Source organism: Pelophylax lessonae, assembly GCF_965119305.1.
Source record: "Pelophylax lessonae genome assembly, chromosome: 5".
Classification (NCBI taxonomy): domain Eukaryota; kingdom Metazoa; phylum Chordata; class Amphibia; order Anura; family Ranidae; genus Pelophylax; species Pelophylax lessonae.
The window spans coordinates 122,641,565-122,661,062 of record NC_138772.1 but is presented as its reverse complement, the minus strand read 5'-3'; the positions used below and the strand labels follow the sequence as shown (position 1 = coordinate 122,661,062).

Genomic DNA, 19,498 nt, shown 5'->3' with positions numbered 1-19,498 from the left:
GCTCCACACTGAAGAGTAACGTGTTGGTTGTTTAGATGGTCCATTCATGACTTGGTAACTATAAATATCTTCTTTGATGTCCGTTTCATCAGTCACGCAATAAAATGTAAACATTATGGCTGGTGATAAGTGGTCCTGTGAAAACATTGTTTTGATTATGTTGGAATGTGTGATTACAAAGCCGGCTAGAATGAAGAGGAGGTCTAAATAGAATTCATTGCCTAAGAGATTTCTCATTCAACCCTAATTTATTTATTTTTGCACAATTTTGATGGACAATTTTTGTACACAGCATATCAAGAAACTATTATAATTATTCCTTCTTCTTTTAGGTTGTGAATGGGATTAGAATACAGATTTTTTTTTTATGACCACCTCAAATATATAAAAGTGTGCGCGCATTTGGATTTAGTATAAACAGTGGATGGGATGGACAGTGGAATGGGTAAAAGGTTCTATCCCGGCATGACCATGTGATTAATCAGTAAAGCCTCGTACACACGTACCAATTGTTGGCCGTGAATTTTCGGCCGCCGGCCGATCGGCCGATTATCGGCTTGTTAGTATGATGCTTCCGACAACCGACTGCGACTTTTCGGCCGAACAAAATCTGGTGTGCATGCTATAAAATTTTTGTTGGCCGTCAGCAGAACGGCCGATTGTTCCTCAGTTGAGCAAGACTGGGCATGCTCAGAGAAGGAAACACACACGAAAAGTAGACCAGAACATGACATCACTTCTGCAGTTGGTTGTTGTTGGCCGACAAAATTCGTGTGCAGTCTAGAGCACATTTCAACCAACACAACAACACTGGACAAAAGACGGCCGATCGGTCGGCCAACAATCGGTGCGTGTGTACGGGGCTTTAGAGCCCAGTAAGAGCAAAGTAACACATTTGCTTATTAGCCCTTTCCCCTTCTGCTGACACTTGTGCAGTCCCCACGCCTCTCCAATTTACTGACGGAGACCTTGAAAATAAAGGGGAACCTCCTGGGTATGGGAGCTTATGTCTAGTTTTAGTTACGTTGGCGTACGTCTCTTGGACATTTGGCTTACTGTTCTTTAATGTTTGAAAGCCGTAGGGTCCAACTCCAAAAGCATGTTCTGTTCCAAATGGTCAGTACATATAGCACGGTTCGGCCAAATTGTTCCACAGCAGTATCCCAAATGCTTTATACAGGTATCACCAGTCCTACTGGGAGTAATTCAGACATGGCGTAATGCTGCTTGAACCACACACTGCACTAGTCTACGTAGTGTGAACAAAGCCATGAGAAACCCTTTATTATTATTATTATTATTATTATCAATAGATGTGGCCAGAAAACTTAAAAACTGAAATACTTTTATTATTATCTCACATCTATTTGATGTATTTAGAATTTTAGAGCATCCTATGTGTGTGTTCACAGTGTTGGCCATGTAGGACCATCGTACACCAGAGCAACCTGGAAGTGTTTCCTGGTAGCAGGCTGGTTTGTGCTTGTTTCACATTATATGTATTTATATTTCAGTGACCTTATTAGTTTCAATCTGAGCAGTGAAAAACAAATAAATGCTACTTGGAGTGTGTTCTAAGAACAGTTTGTATATCGGACATAGGGAATCGGGTGGAGCATAATGGAAACCAAATGATTTTACTACATCTTTTCTGTAAGATATACATTAAAGAATACCTTTTTCACAGTAGCACTGTACCTTTTATCTATGAGCATCTATTAAAAGTTGTCTTCTAGACAACAATTGTTGCTGTGACAATTTCCTTGCAGATGACATTATTCCCCTCCTATATCATGCTAATATATAGTTTTATATTACAGCGATTATAATCTGGATTGCATTCCACCTCATGGATTCATTAATAGGCTGCCTTTAACAAATAACATTACGCAGTTCATACAAATTGTTGGCAAGCAGAAGATCTCAGCGAATATTGATAATCCAGAAGGTGCTTTTGATGCTATGTTGCAGGCAGCTGTTTGTCATGTGAGTATGTTTTTGTTTAGTATGTGATTTATATTTATGCGGCCTAATTTAGTGATCATTCACAAGGTGTAATAGTGCTTGTAACAGACCCTTAAGCCCCGTACACATGGGCCGAATGTTGGGCCGCATTGGCTAGTTCAATAGAAATCGGCCAACATTCGGCCCCGAGAAATATCCGAGAAAGGTCTGTCGACTGCCTCCCAATCAGCGCTCTCAGCCAGGACTGAGACCCTGAGAGGAATGTTCTGGCCGGGAGCCGTCCCCCTGCCCGAACACACTAGCTCGGCAGGGGAGATCACTGTACTAACATTGGATTGATTTTTGTTTAGGCCGGTGGGTTGAGCAAAAAATCCCAGTTTCCTATGATACATGCACCTTATTTACGCTTTATAACCTTTGTGATGAGGGTCATCTACATCTGGTAAGGATCAGTGTGTGCAGGTGTTTGGTGGTGGTTTTTTCCACTAAGGATCTTCACTTCCATCTGTCCGAAGTCCTCCATACCTATATATATGGATTACCCGTGAACTGTTATTTCTCCCCTGGATTTGTTAAGAACATTCTGTGCAAACAGTTTTTAGAATAGCGCCACATTTTGATGCATATAGACAGTTACTCAGGCCTACTCTATTAAAGGTCAGGTTCCTTGTCACAGTGCATTCTACTCGGGTGCTGAGTACTTCTTGGGCCTTCCATCATCAAGCAACTATATTGCAAGTTTGCAAGGCGGCCTCTTGGTCATCGATGCATACATTCACAAAATTCTACAAAGTAGATACAGTACTTTGGCATCTGCCGATGCTTCTTTTGGCTGTAAAGTTTTGTTTAAGAGGGGCTGTTCCCTCTTCAGGGGTGTTTTTCTTTAAATATTTTATTTTTGCAGATGGGGCTCCTGTGACCCGGTTAATGTTCCTGTGTCCTGGTTAGGGCTCTTATGTTTAGCCTTGGGTTATTTTCCCCACCCCATTATTTTCCTTTTGGCACTGCTTTTGAACGTCCCCCTAGTTATGATTTATGGATCGCTGTGTCCATCGATGAACGAAAGACAAAATGGAATTTTTGTATTTACCGTAAAATCCATTTCTCTGAGTTCATCGATGAACACAGCACCCACCCTTCTAAGGAGTTGTGATACTTCTAATACTGCTTGCTACTAAAATGATTACTTAGAGCAGAGAGAGGGGTTATATACCAGCTGAGGACGGCCCATGGGCGTAGCCAGGTTTTTTTGTTCTGCTTAGTACTACTCCTGGAGAAGACAATATAACCCCGTAGTTATGATTTATGAAACGCTGTGTCTGTCGATGAACTCAGAGAAATGGATTTTACGGTAAGTACAAAAATCACGTTTTGAAACAAATCTAGCAAAAAATAATAATATAGCATATACAATTGCTACACAAGCCATTTTGTAATTTAATGTTATTAAATGTAAAAATTACATTTCCTATTTAATCTGCAGCATTGTCATTTTCTGAAAAATTCAATGCAATATGGCAACCTGCAGGCCTTCTGTACACAGTTGGCGTACAGAACTTTTCCAGAAATATTGTTTCCTGCTTTTGTGTAAGTCTACACTAAGATACAAATAAGAATTTAGAGGGGGAGAGAGAGTGGCACCGATCTAAGTGCACCGTGTAGATAACTTATTGAAATAACAACGAAGCATGCTGCCATCTGGCCTGATGAAGGAGCATGCCAACCAGGACACACCCACCGCTGCCACTCGAGTCGACAGGTGACGACAGCTCTCCTCCTCTCCATGCCTGTACCAATTTTCACAAATGTGAGTGTTTTTATTTCAATAAATTGCCTGTTATCTACATGCTGCACTTATATCAGCGCCTCTCTCTCTCTCTCTCCCTGTTTTGCCTATTACAGAGCTGGTTCATACTCGGCGAGTTGGTAGCAGACCTTCAAAGTGCATTTAGTGTGATTTGCACCAGCATCATGAACTCTTGTTTGTGAATTATACTTTGATCTACACACTGACTTTTATTTGACATTTGACACAATTGATGTCAAATTGCTGCCAATTTGTCTCATCGGTACTTTCCCCTTAGCACTCATCATCCTCCCCTCCCTCCAAATCAGATTTTAGACATTCTCTGCAACAAAAATGTAGTTTTTGGTGAGATACTCCTAAAGGGTTAATCAGTTTTAGTGTGCCATCAGAAATGCACCAAAATCGCCCGATGCAATAGAAGTCTATGGCAAAACACAGGTAACCCGCACACACCTGTACACTGCGCTTAACGTATAAAAATACCCTAACTAATATAAAGTAGGTGTTATCTCAATAACCTAAGGGGTCTCATCCAGGACCCCCCCCCCCCCCACTCCCAGGTTTGGTGATTCGAGCAACCAATGAGAGATAGCCACACACGTGGCCTGACAAGCATGTTTTTAACTTGTCTGTGAGTAGACATCTTTATGATTTTATTAATATTTTTAATAAATCTGTTGAATAATGCACTAGGCCAGTGCACCCACTTTTCTTTTTCTGTTCTCACAGCACTGTCAGGACAACCCCAGTCCTAGAGGGCAGCAAGGCATCTATGAGATTATTCACGATTTGACCAGGCACCTGTGACACTATACAGCCAGCTGACTCTAGCGCAGGAGTGTGTTGTTCTTTTTTGTTATTCCAATATGCTTGCAAAAGTAGAAGTACACATTTTAGTACTTACTTTCGTACTGCACCAGAAACAGCACCTGTTATATTATGTACAAAACTCCTCTTGTTATAGTCTAAATCTAATTTCCAGAAAGTACATCTTTCATAGGAACGAATGATACATTATGTAGGGACTGCAAGAAGCTGATACCAAGTCAAATTCAGGTACTTGCACTGCTTGCAAAAAATAAATTTAACGATATATTAAGGATTCTGCATTAGGGCCTGTGTTGACGAGCTTTTTGGAATCAGTTTGAGATGATTCAGGGGTCATTCACAATTATTGCAGGTGCAATTGATCTACTTCTGACCTGCTTTTGAACTTCAAGCTGCTTTGCATTACCAAAGACTTGTCTGGGAAGGATGCGGTTCTGGCGCAAAGGAAAGCCCATCAACACTGGTGCTTTAAAAAAAAAAAAACAACAAAAATCGTTGTATTTAGTTAAATGCATGTGGAAAAATTAAAATTACCGGATTAACGTGTCCAGAGAAGTATCCATTTTGCATGGTATTCTTATGATTGGCCTTTAAAGATACACTATATTACCAAACGTATTGGGACGCCTGCCTTTACACGCACATGAACTTTAATAGCATCCCAGTCTTAAGCCTCATACACACGATCATACTATCAGGCAAATATTCGTCTGTTTTTGTTGCATGTTAGTTTCATATCAAAAGTGAAGAGGTTACTCAACATACGAAAATTTTTCTACGACAGAATACAACTTCCAAAGAGATGTAATGTGTTGGATTGTTATGTATGTATTCTTTTCTGAGCATGTGTATTCTTGCTCTTACAATTTTTTTGGACGAAAACTGTACTAATTAAACAAGAATCAGATGTTATGTTCACGTATGATTAACATTTTAAAGCCTGCACCTTCAGTTTTTGTTGTCCAAAAAGTCGGAATCAGTTGTCAAAAGCACTATACTAACAATCAGAAAATCGCTAGAACGTTCGTTGTACGAAATGTTACTGCCAATTTTCTTATCGTGTGTACAGGTCTTTAGTCCGTAGGGTTCAATATTCAGTTGGCCCACCCGCTGCGACTATAACAGCTTCAACTCTTCTGGGAAGGCTGTCCACAAGGTTTAGGAGTGTGTCTATGGGAATATTTGACCATTCTTCCAGAAGCGCATTTGTGAGGTCATGCACTGATATGGACGGGAAAGGCCTGGCTTGCAGTCTCTGCTCTAATTCATCCTAAAGGTGTTCTGTCGGGTTGAGGTCAGGACTCTGTGCAGGCCAGTCAAATTCCACCACCCCAAACTCGCTCATCCATGTCTTTATGGACCTTGCTTTGTGCACTGGTCCAAATCATTTGGCGGAGGGGGGATTATGGTGTGGGGTTGTTTTTTCAGGGGTTGGGTTTAGCCCCTTAGTTGCAGTGAAAAGAACTCTTAAGGTGTCAGCATACCAAAACATTTTGGACAATTTCATGCTTCCAACTTTGTGGGAACAGTTTGGGGATTGCACCTTCCTGTTCCAACATGGCTGCGCACCAGTGCACAAAGCAAGGTCCATAAAGACAAGGATGAGCGAGTTTGGGATGGAGGAACTTGGCTGGGTGGGCCAGCTCATTATTGAACCCTATGGACTAAGATTGGGATGCCATTAAAGTTCATGTGTGTAAAGGCAGGGGTCCCAATACTTTTGGTAATATAGTGTATATACTGTATACCCTGAAAATCCTAATTATTCAACTCAGTGATGTCTATTACTCTGTTTCAGAAAGATATTGGCTGGCGAAAGGAAGCAAAACGTTTGATTATCATGATGACAGATCAGACTTCTCATTTAGCACTTGACAGCAAGTTAGCAGGCATAGTCACTCCAAATGACGGCAATTGTCACCTCAAAGACAATGTTTACACCAGAGCAACAGATATGGTATGGTTACAGAAATATTTGTCCTTATTGATATTTCAGTGTTGCACAGGAAGAGTGCTAGACATAAGGGTCTATATATAATGTGTATATATATATACTGTGTATATATATATATATATATATATATATATATATATATATATATATCTACCTAGCTATCAAGAATAAAAAAAAATCTATTAGGCAAATTACAGCTTAACAGCTTGTGACATTTTACAATTAACAGCTTGTGACATTTGTCCAACAATTTTTTTTCCTATAAGTAGACCCATAGGGAGAGAATTACTAAAACTATTGCATACAAAATCTGGTGCAGCTGTGCATAATAACTATTAGGTGTTATTGTCAAAGCTTAATTGAAAACGCTGAAGTTAGAAGCTGATTGGTCACTGTGCACAGCTGCACCAGTTTTAGTAAATACCCCCCACCCCCATATAGTGTTTTGTATCATTTTTTGTTATGCATTAGTTAAGTTCAGGGCTAAAATATTATTTTAACATATTTTTTACATTTCTTCTTGTCAGGTAAACATTTTTAATTTGAAAATATTTTTAATATTTTATATTTATAAAATATTTATATTTTAACATGTCAGGTGAACATATTCAGGTTAAAATATTTCATAATTACCTCTTACATCCAGAGGGTGAAGCAGTTAAGCCAGTTCTCCACCATGTTTGTCTTTTACCACTTTGCTGTGAATAGGCTGTAATTTGAGTCACAGGAAAGACTACCACCAGTTATTCTTGTGACAAGGTTCCAATAAACCCTTTGTGTTGCAAGAGGCAACAGCCAACAGAAGGGTCAGTTGGTGGAGTGTTGGAAATTCTTAGACAGAAAATTACAGTAAAGACACAGTAGCCGCCTGTAATTCCTTTCCTGAATTTAGTAAATATAGTTTTCATTACAGGTGACATGGCTGATATTTAGGCCTAATGAACGTAGCTGTTGCTACCGACTTGACATCTTTGAGGTTGTGGTTGCTTGCCCAGATGCAGACAATGTGGGTTCAGGGATCCACACCCACACAGATGTCATTTTGGGAGCAACAGCTGTGTCTGCGCAGCTGCTGTGTCCCAATTGACATGAATTGGACATGAATAGGACTGCCTGCTCAGATATGCACCTGTGCATCCCATGCAGGCAGAACACGGCCATCACACGGATGTACTCATAAGTATGCCCTTGTGAATGAGGCCTTGTTCTTGTTTTTGTTTTGTTTTGAAGGCATTGTTACACCTATTTACGTTAAAATCTGTTTGCACGAATGTTACAATTTGCTTATTTGTTTTTTTCTCCATAGGAACACCCATCACTGGGCATGCTTGGCCAAAGATTAGTTGACAACCATATTTATGGAATTTTTGCTGTACAGGGAAAAGCTTTCAATTGGTACAAGGTAACACAATCTTAACACGATCCCTCTAGTTTATTATTTAATTTAACTTTCTAAGCTGCATTTTCCATTTTACTTCTGCAGGACCTCATGCTGTTGCTGCCAGGGACAGTAGCCAAGCAATTTGACGCCACTGCCTCCGACATCAATAATTTGGTGGTTGAGGCTTACAAGGTCAGTGTTTTCAACAGGCAAATTACTTCAGCAATACCTTTGTGAAACATTTAGTAGTATTTTGGTTTTAGAGTTTTAGTTGCCATTTTCTTGTGCTTCCAGGTACGTTATCATTACAAATGCATTGGATGGGTCTAAAGTTTACTATACATATATATTATATAAGATTGGCACAAACGATATTCTTTACCTTCAGTGTGATTTGTCCCTTGTGTTGATTTGTCCTAGTTTTCCCAAATGTTCCTCTTACATTGCACCCCACCCTGCCGCTGTAAACTTCCAGTACAGTGGGGGTTAATATCAAAAGTCAAACAATACCAAAGACATTTTCAAGCTTAACGTACCGACCAACCTGCGACCAACCAAATTATCCTGTCTAACAATATGCGTTAAAAACAGGGCTTTATTCTGCTTACATTTGTGAATACTTCTGTAAACTACAGGCCCTGTCAAGGTACCCCCTTTTCTGTAGTTCTAACTCTAAATTTTGAGAGCCTCCACAATGAAGGTACATTTATTATAATGTATAGGCAGAGAGCAGGTGAGCCTAGAGGGAGCCCACCCCTCCTTAAAGACACCGTGACACACTGGACACCCAGCACATAGCACTGTGGCAGCAAAGGTATCCAGTGCATTGCCTCACCAGTATTTTAAGTACAAACAAATGGCCACTGCTCCACCTATAACTGGCCTATAAAATGGGGTGCCTTGACGGGCCTGTAGTTTACGCATGTATTTGCAAATGTATGCAGGCGAAACATCTGTTTTTACGCATATTGTTAGACAGGAGAATTTGGTTGGTCGCAAGCTGGTCGGTAAGTTGAGCTTGGAAATTTCTTTGGTTTTGTTTGACATGCGTCACCCTTCCAGTGCTTAATATCAAAAGTACCACACTATGCCCACCCTTTCTGTCCAGCTCCACCAATTAAAGAAGTCGTATTACAAGAATGAAATGTAATATTGAATTGATTGACAAACGGATGATTGAATGGCTTGCCTCCTCTATTCATAGGCTTTTACCTTACTGGAGTTCAGCGTTAGCTAACATGTTACGAAAGTTGTAAATGTGGTGGTCAAGGAATAACATAAAATATAACTAAAGGCAAACGTTCTGGAGAGAATTAGACTACCTGTCTGGTTTTTATTTATGTCTGTGCCTCCTGTTATAGACATCTACCCTCTCCATTTGTCATTTTTACCATTATCACTGAAATTAAAGAAAATCCCAAATTTTTGGTTGTCCCCAGAATAGAAGGGAAATCTTCCAAATGATACACTAGTTTTGGTGACCCTGGTGGATGCTTTGGAGGGATTTACTCATACTTCTAATTTTGGCTATGGGGCAGGAAGTGAAGAGGAATCTCCCCAATGGGACACACATGGCAAGAAAAAACAGACAGAGGTTATAACACTCCCTTACTTTATCCATAATGAACAAGAAAAAACAAGTTTTGCCTTGACCTCAACTTTTTCCAGGTCAGGGCTGAAATCAAAGCCTTAGCTCATAATGAAAAAGAGGACTTCCTCAGGTGGGAAAGAGGACCTCCTCAGGTGCAATGGAAGTGTCTACCTATAATGGGTAATGTTGGTTGTAAATATAAAATATTTGTATGGGTTAATTTCAAGAAACACAGAAATCACTTTAGTAATCTAATGGAATGCTGAAAAATATATTTCCATAGAACCTGCATCTGCTGTTTGCAGTAAATTTCCTCCACAGTAAGTTTTTGGTCCTATTACAGAAGTGTGTTGCTATGTAACTTGTGAACAAAGCTTACAGTACATTCTTTATGGACTGGAAACAATTCATCTATTCAGGCTAACTTGCACAAATAGTCTTTTCATGTTGCTGCAGAAAGGGGAGATGAATGTTTTTCTAAATAAAACTTAGGATGAACTTTGATGTCTTCTTCCAGGCGCTTGTCTCAGAGATGAAGATTCAAGTGTATAATCCCATAAAGGGTATTTCTGTAAATATCACTGCTATCTGTCCGGATGGAAATAGACATTCTGGAGTGGAGGGATGTCACAATGTAAAAAATAATGATAAGGTATGTTACAGCCTGGATATCCTTTACAGCTGTGGACATCAATAACTTTGAGTTTTTTAATAGTCTATTTGCAGTATTTGTACTGTATTCATCTCAGTTGATAGTTTATAATTTACTTCTTATTTTAAAGTGATTATTCATTTTATTCATAGTAATTCTACTACTAGACTTAAAAGACTACTTGATTTTTGGCAGTCACATACCCATATACTTCACTTTGTAGTCCTAGTGCTGCATTGAACCATTGCAGAAAAAAAAGCATGGCTGTGTCTAGCTACCATTGCATGTGTGTGCCACTCAGCCTATTTATGTTTATGGCTGGTCTTCACTCATGTCGCCCCAATCATCCAGAGTACGGCTTCAGTCATAGGAATAATTGTAAAATCAACAACACTAAGTGATAGAGTGAACAAAAAAGTCCATAAATTGATAATCGTGACTCCAAATCAAAAAAGTCCCAGAAAGGTGATGTCAGAGTGGAAGGCTTGAATCCAAAGGAGAGACAGGAATACACCCGTGGTATATATGTCAAAGTGGCCGCCAGACTTGTATAAAGTACTCGAAATTTCTACTTGAGTAAAAGTACAAGTGCTAGATCAAAAAATTACTTGAGTAGAAGTGGAAGTGCTCGCAGAAAAAGTTACTTAAGTAGAATTACTAAAGTATTCAACTTTTTTTTTACTTAAGTATTGCAAGTAGTTTTTTCAAAAAATTTGCTACTTAAGTACTAAAAGTAAAAAGTACCAGTAGTTTTGAAAAAAAAATTCTACTCAAGTACTGAAAGTAGAAGTACAAGTACTGTGTTATGTAGTTATTAAAGAAAGAAGTCAAAAGTATGAACATCATATTGTTTTTATTATTTCAAATGATTTATTCAAATGATTAACCTGTGTTTGTTAGTAGTTTCTTGATGCACTTTAAGCGCTGTAGCACCATTTATTTGTTTGTTTCATATTTTCTTTTTATTGGAAAGATTTGGTATAGCAGCTTTTATTATACACAGCCTTTATTTTCGTATGCGCTGATTTACAAATGACATTATACACATTTTTTTGAGCTTTATGCAACCTGCCATCTACTGTTCTGGCAGTGGTAATTTTTTTAAAAGTAACGAGTAACTATGCAGCACAAAAAAAAAATACTTGAGTAGAAGTATCGAAATCATCGAAAAAATGTAGTGAAGTAAAAGTAGAAGTAGGAGTAAAAAATTCTACTCTAGGAAAGTACAGATACCGCATTTCGGTACTTAAGTACAGTACTTAAGTAGTTCTACTTCGTTACTATACATCTCTGGTGGCCGCTTACCAGAGATGAAGGCCTCCAACCTAATGGAATGGCCATACACACTTTAGATGTCAAACCAGATAAATTGTATCCTTCATAGTCCAGGGAAACCAGATGTATTCCACTATATCATGTACCGACTCCTAACGTGATGTCAAGGGTGTATAAAGAGAAATTAAGTACACATAGCGTAATCCTGTTATGGTTAAACTCAAGGATTTATTAAAATTGCACTTACATTGGAAAACTTGCAATACGGCACATCAGAGACACAGAGCAAAAACCGCGTCGTCCCGCGTGTGTGGAAGAGCCGGCGTCTAGGGGGCGTGACAGTCGTATGTCCGGTACCGCCCGACCGGTTTTGTCATACGTGACATCGTCCGAGGCGTGGTTGTACAACGCAGCATCGTACTGTTAGTCTAGGCTGCATTATGCCCCCAGGGGTATGGCAATGATACCTTGGGCTCTCAAAAAGTTATTTAATAATTGTGGGCGTCATTCATTACTAGAAAGGACAAGCAGCACAGGATGGAGCAAAGTTTCTGAAAGGGACAATGCAAAAGGGTGGGTATTGCAGAGAGCTGCTTTTCTTCTTTTTAAAAACACCTGATCAATTTATTTTTTAATTATCAACTTAAAGTATAACTAAAGGCAAAACTGTTTTTTTTTTTTTTTTTAGTTTTGAATAGGATTAGAACACCTGTCTATTTTTATTGCTGTCTGTGCCCCCGTTAAGGAGATTTACCCTCTCAATTTGTCCTGTTTACCATTATTATTAAAAGTGAAAGAAAAAGATAATCACAAATTTTGGGTTGTCCCCTGAAAAGTAAAAGATAGGAAATCTTCCAATGGGGGCACTAGTACTGGTGACACTTAATGTGCAGGGATTTCCTCTCAATTCCTGTTTGGCTATTTGACATGAAGTGATGGGTAATCTCTTCAATGGGACACAGATGGCGAAAAAAAAAGTCTGACTTGGGTTAAAACCCTCCCTTGCTCTATCCAAAGTTAACAAAAAAGTTTTGCATATAGTTCTACTATAAGGTGGAAATGAACTTTTAGAGTTACCCTTTATGTTTCTGCAAAGCTTTGTCCAGCATCTTTGAACCTTGGGAACTCCTAAACCTTAGTCACTCTGAGGTTGAGGGTTGGCAATGCCTCTACCACTGTCTGCTATAGATTATTGGTTGATCAATAAATGGATCTCATTGGTGTCCAGTAGGAAGTTGCAGAAACCAGGCCAGCAAGATTGACTTATCAGAACAGACAGGGTTTAAGAGATTTCTGAATACCAGAAAATGCTGGTCAAAGTTACAGTGTATGGAGAAAGTTGAGGAGGTCTACACTGCCTTACAACTATTAAATTACACTACTGTAGCAAAAGAAAGGTTTGCGTTTAAAGTATTAGTGCACATTAAAAAAAAATCCATACTTATCTCCTTCCATTTGACTTCTGTAGTAAAATAAATAGAAGCAGGTGTCTCCAAAAACCCTTAGGAGAACCTCTTAACCAACCCACACTGAAGCAGCATAGCACATCTGCTAAAATAAGGATGGGGAATTGGTCATGGGGAGTAATGGCCAGTCTACCTAGTTTCCCATTTTCAGAAAAGAGGTCATTTTTTAATAAAGTTAATGAACATGGTACTAGGATACTAGCAATGGATAGTTTGTAGAAGGAGATAAAAACTTTCTGGGCTAACATATAAAAAAGGGAAATCACAAAAAACGTAAATTTAGTCTCGATGACAGCAGCTTTAAGGCCTTATGTACACTGCTACTTGTAAACGGACGTTTAGGAGCAGTTGGGCGTTTTTTTTTCAGAAGCCCCTAAACCCTCCTCTATGCTATCTTATCTGTCCATGTACACTGAGTCGTTTACAGTCATTTAGAGGCAGTTGAGTTCAGTGTCGTTTTTTGAAAGCAATTATTTGCGTTCCGGATGTTCAGAACGTGTGTTTACCGACGTTTCAAACTCAAAACGTGACCGAACGCGACCAAGCGCGATCACCCGCATTTAGCGCTTGCGTTTTTACTGTTTAAAGGAGAATGATTTTTTGACCTCTAAAAACGGATCTGAGCGCAAACGCCCGCTAAGCGCGGCTGCAAACGTGACCCAACGGACATTTTAAACGTCCTTTACATAGCTGTAAAATTCCAGCGTTCAAAGGACTTTTGAAAACGTCCCGTGTACATGTAGCCTAAAGCAAACATGTCAGCTTGTTCTTATGCAGGACTTTTACTTTTAAAAGTTTAAAATAACTTACAGGTTTGTGGTAGTTTTCAACCACAGAACATTGACATGACACAGCTGTAAGTCACGTTGTATTTTTTTGTATATTGTCCGGTGTTACTAGGGAGCATACAGTATACTGTAGTGTTACTGCAAATCATCGTTAGTCAGTCCCTACTGTTCATACACACTGACATTAACAGAACAAAGCAAAATTAGAAAGATATATTGAAGGTTAAGGCAAATTTGCTATGGATACCACAAAAATATACAAAAAGTGAAAGGCCATTCTAAAAGGTTATAGTTAGTTTTTCTTTGGCAAGTTGAAACAGTGTTTACACGAAAAGTGAGAGCTTATTTTCCTTTTAATGCAATGGTTATGTGATGTTTAGCCTAGAAAAAAATATTCTTTTCACTTTTTATATAAAATTGCAAATGAAAACACTTCGTATTCCTTGTCTTACAATCATTTTGTGGACTATGTAGCTTATGTGTCTATTATCTGCATGTATTCAATGTCTTGGTTTCTTAGAAAAACAAAGACTGATGTTCTTTGCGGACAGTTCTAAAAATTAGCCTCACCTATAAAACTGTACGTGGTGCAGTTGGCCTTTGTTTGACCTGAACATCTGTTATGGGAAATGATTGCACAAACTGCAGATTAAAAGTGTCAAAGGGTTCCATCTGCACTTTCCACCTTCAGTTAAATTTTTCATCATTTTATACTGTTGCCAAATTTTCTAGTGCTAGTTCTAGATAATGTTCTAAGGGTTATATTGATTTCTTTACTGTGGAAAAAAATGGACACATTTTTAAACATCTTCCTTTTAGGTTTCTTTTATTGTTCCTGAAAAACTTGTCCATGGTATTTTTCTTTTTGGCTTTGGTTTCTATCAGCGGAACTCTAATCTCAAAGGTATAACTATATTTGTGAGTTGAGAAGAACATGAGATCTACAAATAATTTTTTAGGTCAATTGATGTGTTTTCTATTCTGAAGTTTACTAAGAACCATACTTTTTGGGGGATTTCAGAACAATGGAAAACTGACAACTGGGTTTCAGAAAAATGGCCAATGTACCATTTGGATTCCACTGGGATTATTGTAAACCATTATATGTTGTCCCTCTGTTAGGTTTCCTGCTCTCTGCTATTTCATTTACTAATGTTATATGGACCTGCCTCCTACTTAGTGATGGGCAGAAACATTTTTAGTATATTCTGAAGCCTTTATCATGTCTCCAAAAGACTGTGAGGAACATTTGTAGCAAACCCAAAGAACTCATAAGCAGATGAAACAATGGAAAAGGAGAGACGTATGCTACCTGTATATTTAAGAGATCGTACATGCATGATCAAATGACCTTTAGAACAGCTGACTGCCCAAAATAACTATATTGGACAATTACTGTCTTATGCTTGTGTTTTTTTCTCAAAGAAAAACTGTATTGTAGCGTTTATTATAAGTAGAGACTGCAACTTAATAGCAGGCACTATATATAAGGAGCATGTGAAGCTTACGTTTGTATAAGTATTTTTGCATTAAAGCTTTATATTGAGAAAAAAAAAAAGGAGCAATGTTCTATTTGCGCTGTTGTAGTCCACCACCCCGAAGTGCCACATTAGGCTTCTAAGTTTCAAGTTGAAAGGAAAATGGGCATTTCCACTTCTGCTTTCCACTATGCAGTATTCTGTGCCTGAACAGCCTATCACCAGGCCTAAACATTGGAACACACGATGGAGAGAACAGGGAGTTGATTTACTAAAGGTACCGTAAATAAGCTGTTTGCTTTGCAAGGGAAATTGCACTTTGCAAGATCATTTATCCTTATCTTAGTGAATCAGGTGAAGCTCTGCTGACTTCCATCATTCAGTGCTGTAATGATCAAGCAAAATACTGTTGTTTTTTTTCTCTTGTATGTGATTGGGTATTCTTTTCAAAGTGATTTTTTTTAGTGTCACAAAATAAGTAGTAACAGTCTCTCAGAAGTAAGATCATATGGTTACTGGTATCTACAGTAAGTCCCTTACTTACAAACGAGTTCTGTTTTGGGAGCCCGCTCGTAAGGCCAACTTGTTCGTAAGACCAAAAAAGATCAGTGCTTGTAGACAAAGGCTGGGTGGGTTGAAAAACTGTGCAAACACATGTTCGCAACGTTAAAAGTTTGTAACTTGAAGGTTCATACGTTCATATGTTCCACAATGCTACACTACAGAGAGCTGGAACTATAAGCAGATACCTGAATGTGTCTCCTACTGTAAGCAGTGGGTTGGTTAAATCCTTTAAAATCAGTGCAGGTTTGCTTTAAAACTTTTGTTGAGAAAAAAACATTACCCTTTGGATGATCTCTGTACATTGCAGAGATCTCAACATGGTTTGTTGCAGATTGCTACCTTTTGCTATTCTGAAGAAATAGCTGTTTGTTTGTGGGAGTGGTTTCATAATTATCAATTAGCTGCTGCACTTGCATGATTCTAATGAGGAAAATTGCAGGGTCTGGATCCCTTTGAATTACTTTTTTGTTGCAGGGGATGCTCAAAATCTGACTTGTATCTTAGTGCAGACTTCTGGGAAAATCAGTAAGCCAATCACGCAAGCAGGAATTTACTTATCTGGGGTGTACTGTACACCATTTGTGTACACAATGCCTCCAGGTAGCCATATTGCATTGCATTTTACATACATTTACAGTGCTGCAGATTGAAAAGGAAAGATATTTTTATTAACATTCAATTACAAAATGACTTGTGTTGCAATTGTATATGCTATAATATTTTTTTTTTTGTTTGCTATTTTCTTATTTTTTTTAGTTACCCTATAAGCTCACAAGGATGAACAGGGTTATAGGCCTGCCAATATCCACATACATATATGCCCAGAATAGTTTAAACTTTATAAATAGTACAATATAGGTTGCTACAATATGAGTAAAACATTGTCTTGCTGAAAGGTGTTACAAATTTCTGTGTCAGAAATAAAAGCACACCAGACACGTTCTGCACCAGATGGTTATCCGCATGCTATTGTGCTGTCCTGGCAGCTGTCCAGGGATGGACAGTTTCTAATACGCTTTAATCATTTTTCAAGTAGAAAACTGAAACAGAAGCGTTAACAATTCTCCTTTTAATGGCCTAACTAGAATTTGCACTGGTGTGCGATAAATGTCCTTGCTTAGATTAATCGTTACACACATCCATGTAAAAGTCTTCTGGATTGGTAAAGAAGATTTTGGACATGGAGTGCCAAAATCAATTAATAAGGAATCACATGCTATTTGTCATAGGGTAGGTAAAAAAACAAAAGGGATTTCATTGCTTTGCTGTATATGAGATCCTGTCTCAAAATTTCCAAAAATGATATTCCAGTTTTGATGTTGCTGGCAATGACACCACCTGGTTTCTTAAAGAAGAAAAAGTGTATTGGTTCAGTTATGGGTGTCTGGATGTGTGTTGCCAACATCCCTAATACAATGTCAAAAGAAAGGAATTCCCCTAGAGGTGGGATTTTAAGGGCAACCTCACATCCAACAAAAGTAAATAACAACAATCTAAAAATGCAAAAAGTTTATTGATTAAATACAGTAAAACTGCATAAAGTGGTGCATCTAAATATAGATACTATAAAAACCTCTTAAAGAGGTTCAAGCTGTCTGCTCTGGGGGCACTAGTGCGTGCTCACTCCCAAGCCACCTCTGTATGCCAGTGAGAACCTGGCTTGGTCCTGACCCCCGCTCCCTCCTCATTGGCTGTGATCGAAAGGCAGCAGTGTGTCTCAGCCAATGAAGAGGGAGAGACCCTGGAGATTTTCTGCTCTCGTGCATGTTGCTGGACCAGGATCAGGCTCAGGTGAGTATAAAAAAAAAACCTTCAGTCTTTAGAACCACTTTAACTTTTTTATAGAGACCTCAACTTGGAGCATAAACTATTCCTATCTACAATGCCAAGCCCCACCCGGCTGCTGTTTTTCTTTCCTTGATTCCTAGGCACCCTTATTTGACAGAGGGTTGGTGGGTATGTAGGGTTTAGTGAGTTGGGTAAGCAGGGTGTATAGCCCAAGTCTAGGAGTCATGGCCTTCATAGTACAGTGACAGTAACCTCAGACAGGGCACAGATGAGGCTTTTGTGGCAAGAAATATGAGTTTTAGGCAGAGTGGAAGGAAGGTCCATGTTAAGCAAATCAGGCCCTCTGTCTGTCCACCCTCTCTTTCTTCCCTCTTTCATCCTCTGTCTACCTCCATGTATGAATAGCTGCCAGAACAAAACTCAGAATTCTTACTTTTTGACTTAGTTTCCCTTGATTTTCAGCCTTGAACACTACAATATAATAATAATTTTTTTCCCCTTCAAATACAAATACTTTGTTCAAATCGTGTAGCTTTTTTTTCTAGTTTTACTACATGACCAGTTATTCATTTCTGGAGCCAAAACTAAGCAATTCAGTGAAAAGAATATTGCTAGACAGATTGATTTAAGTTTAAATCCCCATGTGCTACACTGCCAAAAGGACAAAGTGTGACCAAGCAAAGCCTTTATGTGGGATGGTATGTACTTTTCCCTTAGCCATGAAAGGTGTTAACAGTTCAAGATGCTCTTTAGGAGGTCCATCCTCTTCTATTTGCACAGCAGTGCTTATTACATTGTATTCATAACTCCCAATTGTTCCCCATTTGGGGAGACTGTCCATTTTTTTTAACTAGTTCCCTCTGTTTTTCCTCTTCAGTTGTTTTGTTATATAGTATAAACCTCTGTAAAAAAAAAGTGTACGGTTTAACTACCTAAGGTGTTATACTATACCAAACCTTTTATTAAACCTCTCAAAGATTGTAATTGCTAGTTTAAGAAGTCAGTATAATGAAAAAAATATGGCGAAAAAAGCACTTTTATTATTATTATACAGGATTTATATAGCGCCAACAGTTTGTGCAGCGCTTTTATGTTTAATGAATCATTTTTGCTTATTCGTTCTTAATGGTCCACATAGATTAGTGTATCATTCGATTTCATTCGGTGAGCTAAAGGGGTTCCCTCTTTCTCATTCCAGAAAGTTGGGAGGTGCTTTATATTTTTAGTGTCAAAATAGCCTATTTATTAAATCTGCAGTAAAGGGAAACTAATTGTATTGGCCTGCAGCCAAAAAATATAAGGACATTTTTTTGAGTGGAAGTATTTTAGGTACTCATGTGTCACAGAACAAAAGCTATGACTGGCTATGACACCTAACAACTATGTTTTCATTTTCTTCATCAGCTCGTCCCCCACATTTTCCCTTTTGTTTCACTTGACCCTCCCTTCTAGATTGTAAGCTCTAACGAGCAGGGCCCCCTGATTCCTTAATTAATTTTGAGGGTCAAAACCCGTCAGATTTTTTTTTCGCCATCTGTGTCCCATTGCAGAGATTTACCTTCACTTTCTGTCCCATAACCAAACAGGAAGTGAGAGGAAATCCTTGCAAATTAAGGGAATTCATGGACAATTAAAAAATTGAATAAATTGGTTCTGACTTAGTCACTTACGCAGATCTGTGCAGACTTCATCCCAGACTCCAAAAGGAATTCCTGACCTACAAAAAGATTTATAGTATTTTGCCCTCTCCCATTCCTACACACATAGAGTTACCTGAACCCATATCTACTTTTTGCTTTTCAACGATGTCCAATCGCGGCGGTATTGGCCTCTTTTACAATAACATGCAAGACAGACTTAAATTTGTTAAAACAAACCATCACCTGAAATGGGAAAGGGACCTAGGCCAAGCATTCACGGTGGCACAGTGGCAATCTGAAGTCAAACTAAATTACTCCCTT

The 19,498-nt window shown here is 38.6% G+C and overlaps 1 protein-coding gene across 1 annotated transcript in view; it reads left to right on the top strand.

Annotated features, from left to right (window-relative positions):
- Positions 1 to 19,498, top strand: part of ITGB8 (integrin subunit beta 8) — a 198,611-nt gene that overhangs the window by 143,425 nt on the left and 35,688 nt on the right. Inside the window, exons 5-9 of the mRNA XM_082258511.1 lie at positions 1,821 to 1,986; positions 6,399 to 6,557; positions 7,861 to 7,956; positions 8,038 to 8,127; positions 10,044 to 10,178. Coding sequence (XP_082114637.1) covers positions 1,821 to 1,986; positions 6,399 to 6,557; positions 7,861 to 7,956; positions 8,038 to 8,127; positions 10,044 to 10,178 — 646 coding nt within the window. The remainder of the gene's footprint in view (positions 1 to 1,820; positions 1,987 to 6,398; positions 6,558 to 7,860; positions 7,957 to 8,037; positions 8,128 to 10,043; positions 10,179 to 19,498) is intronic.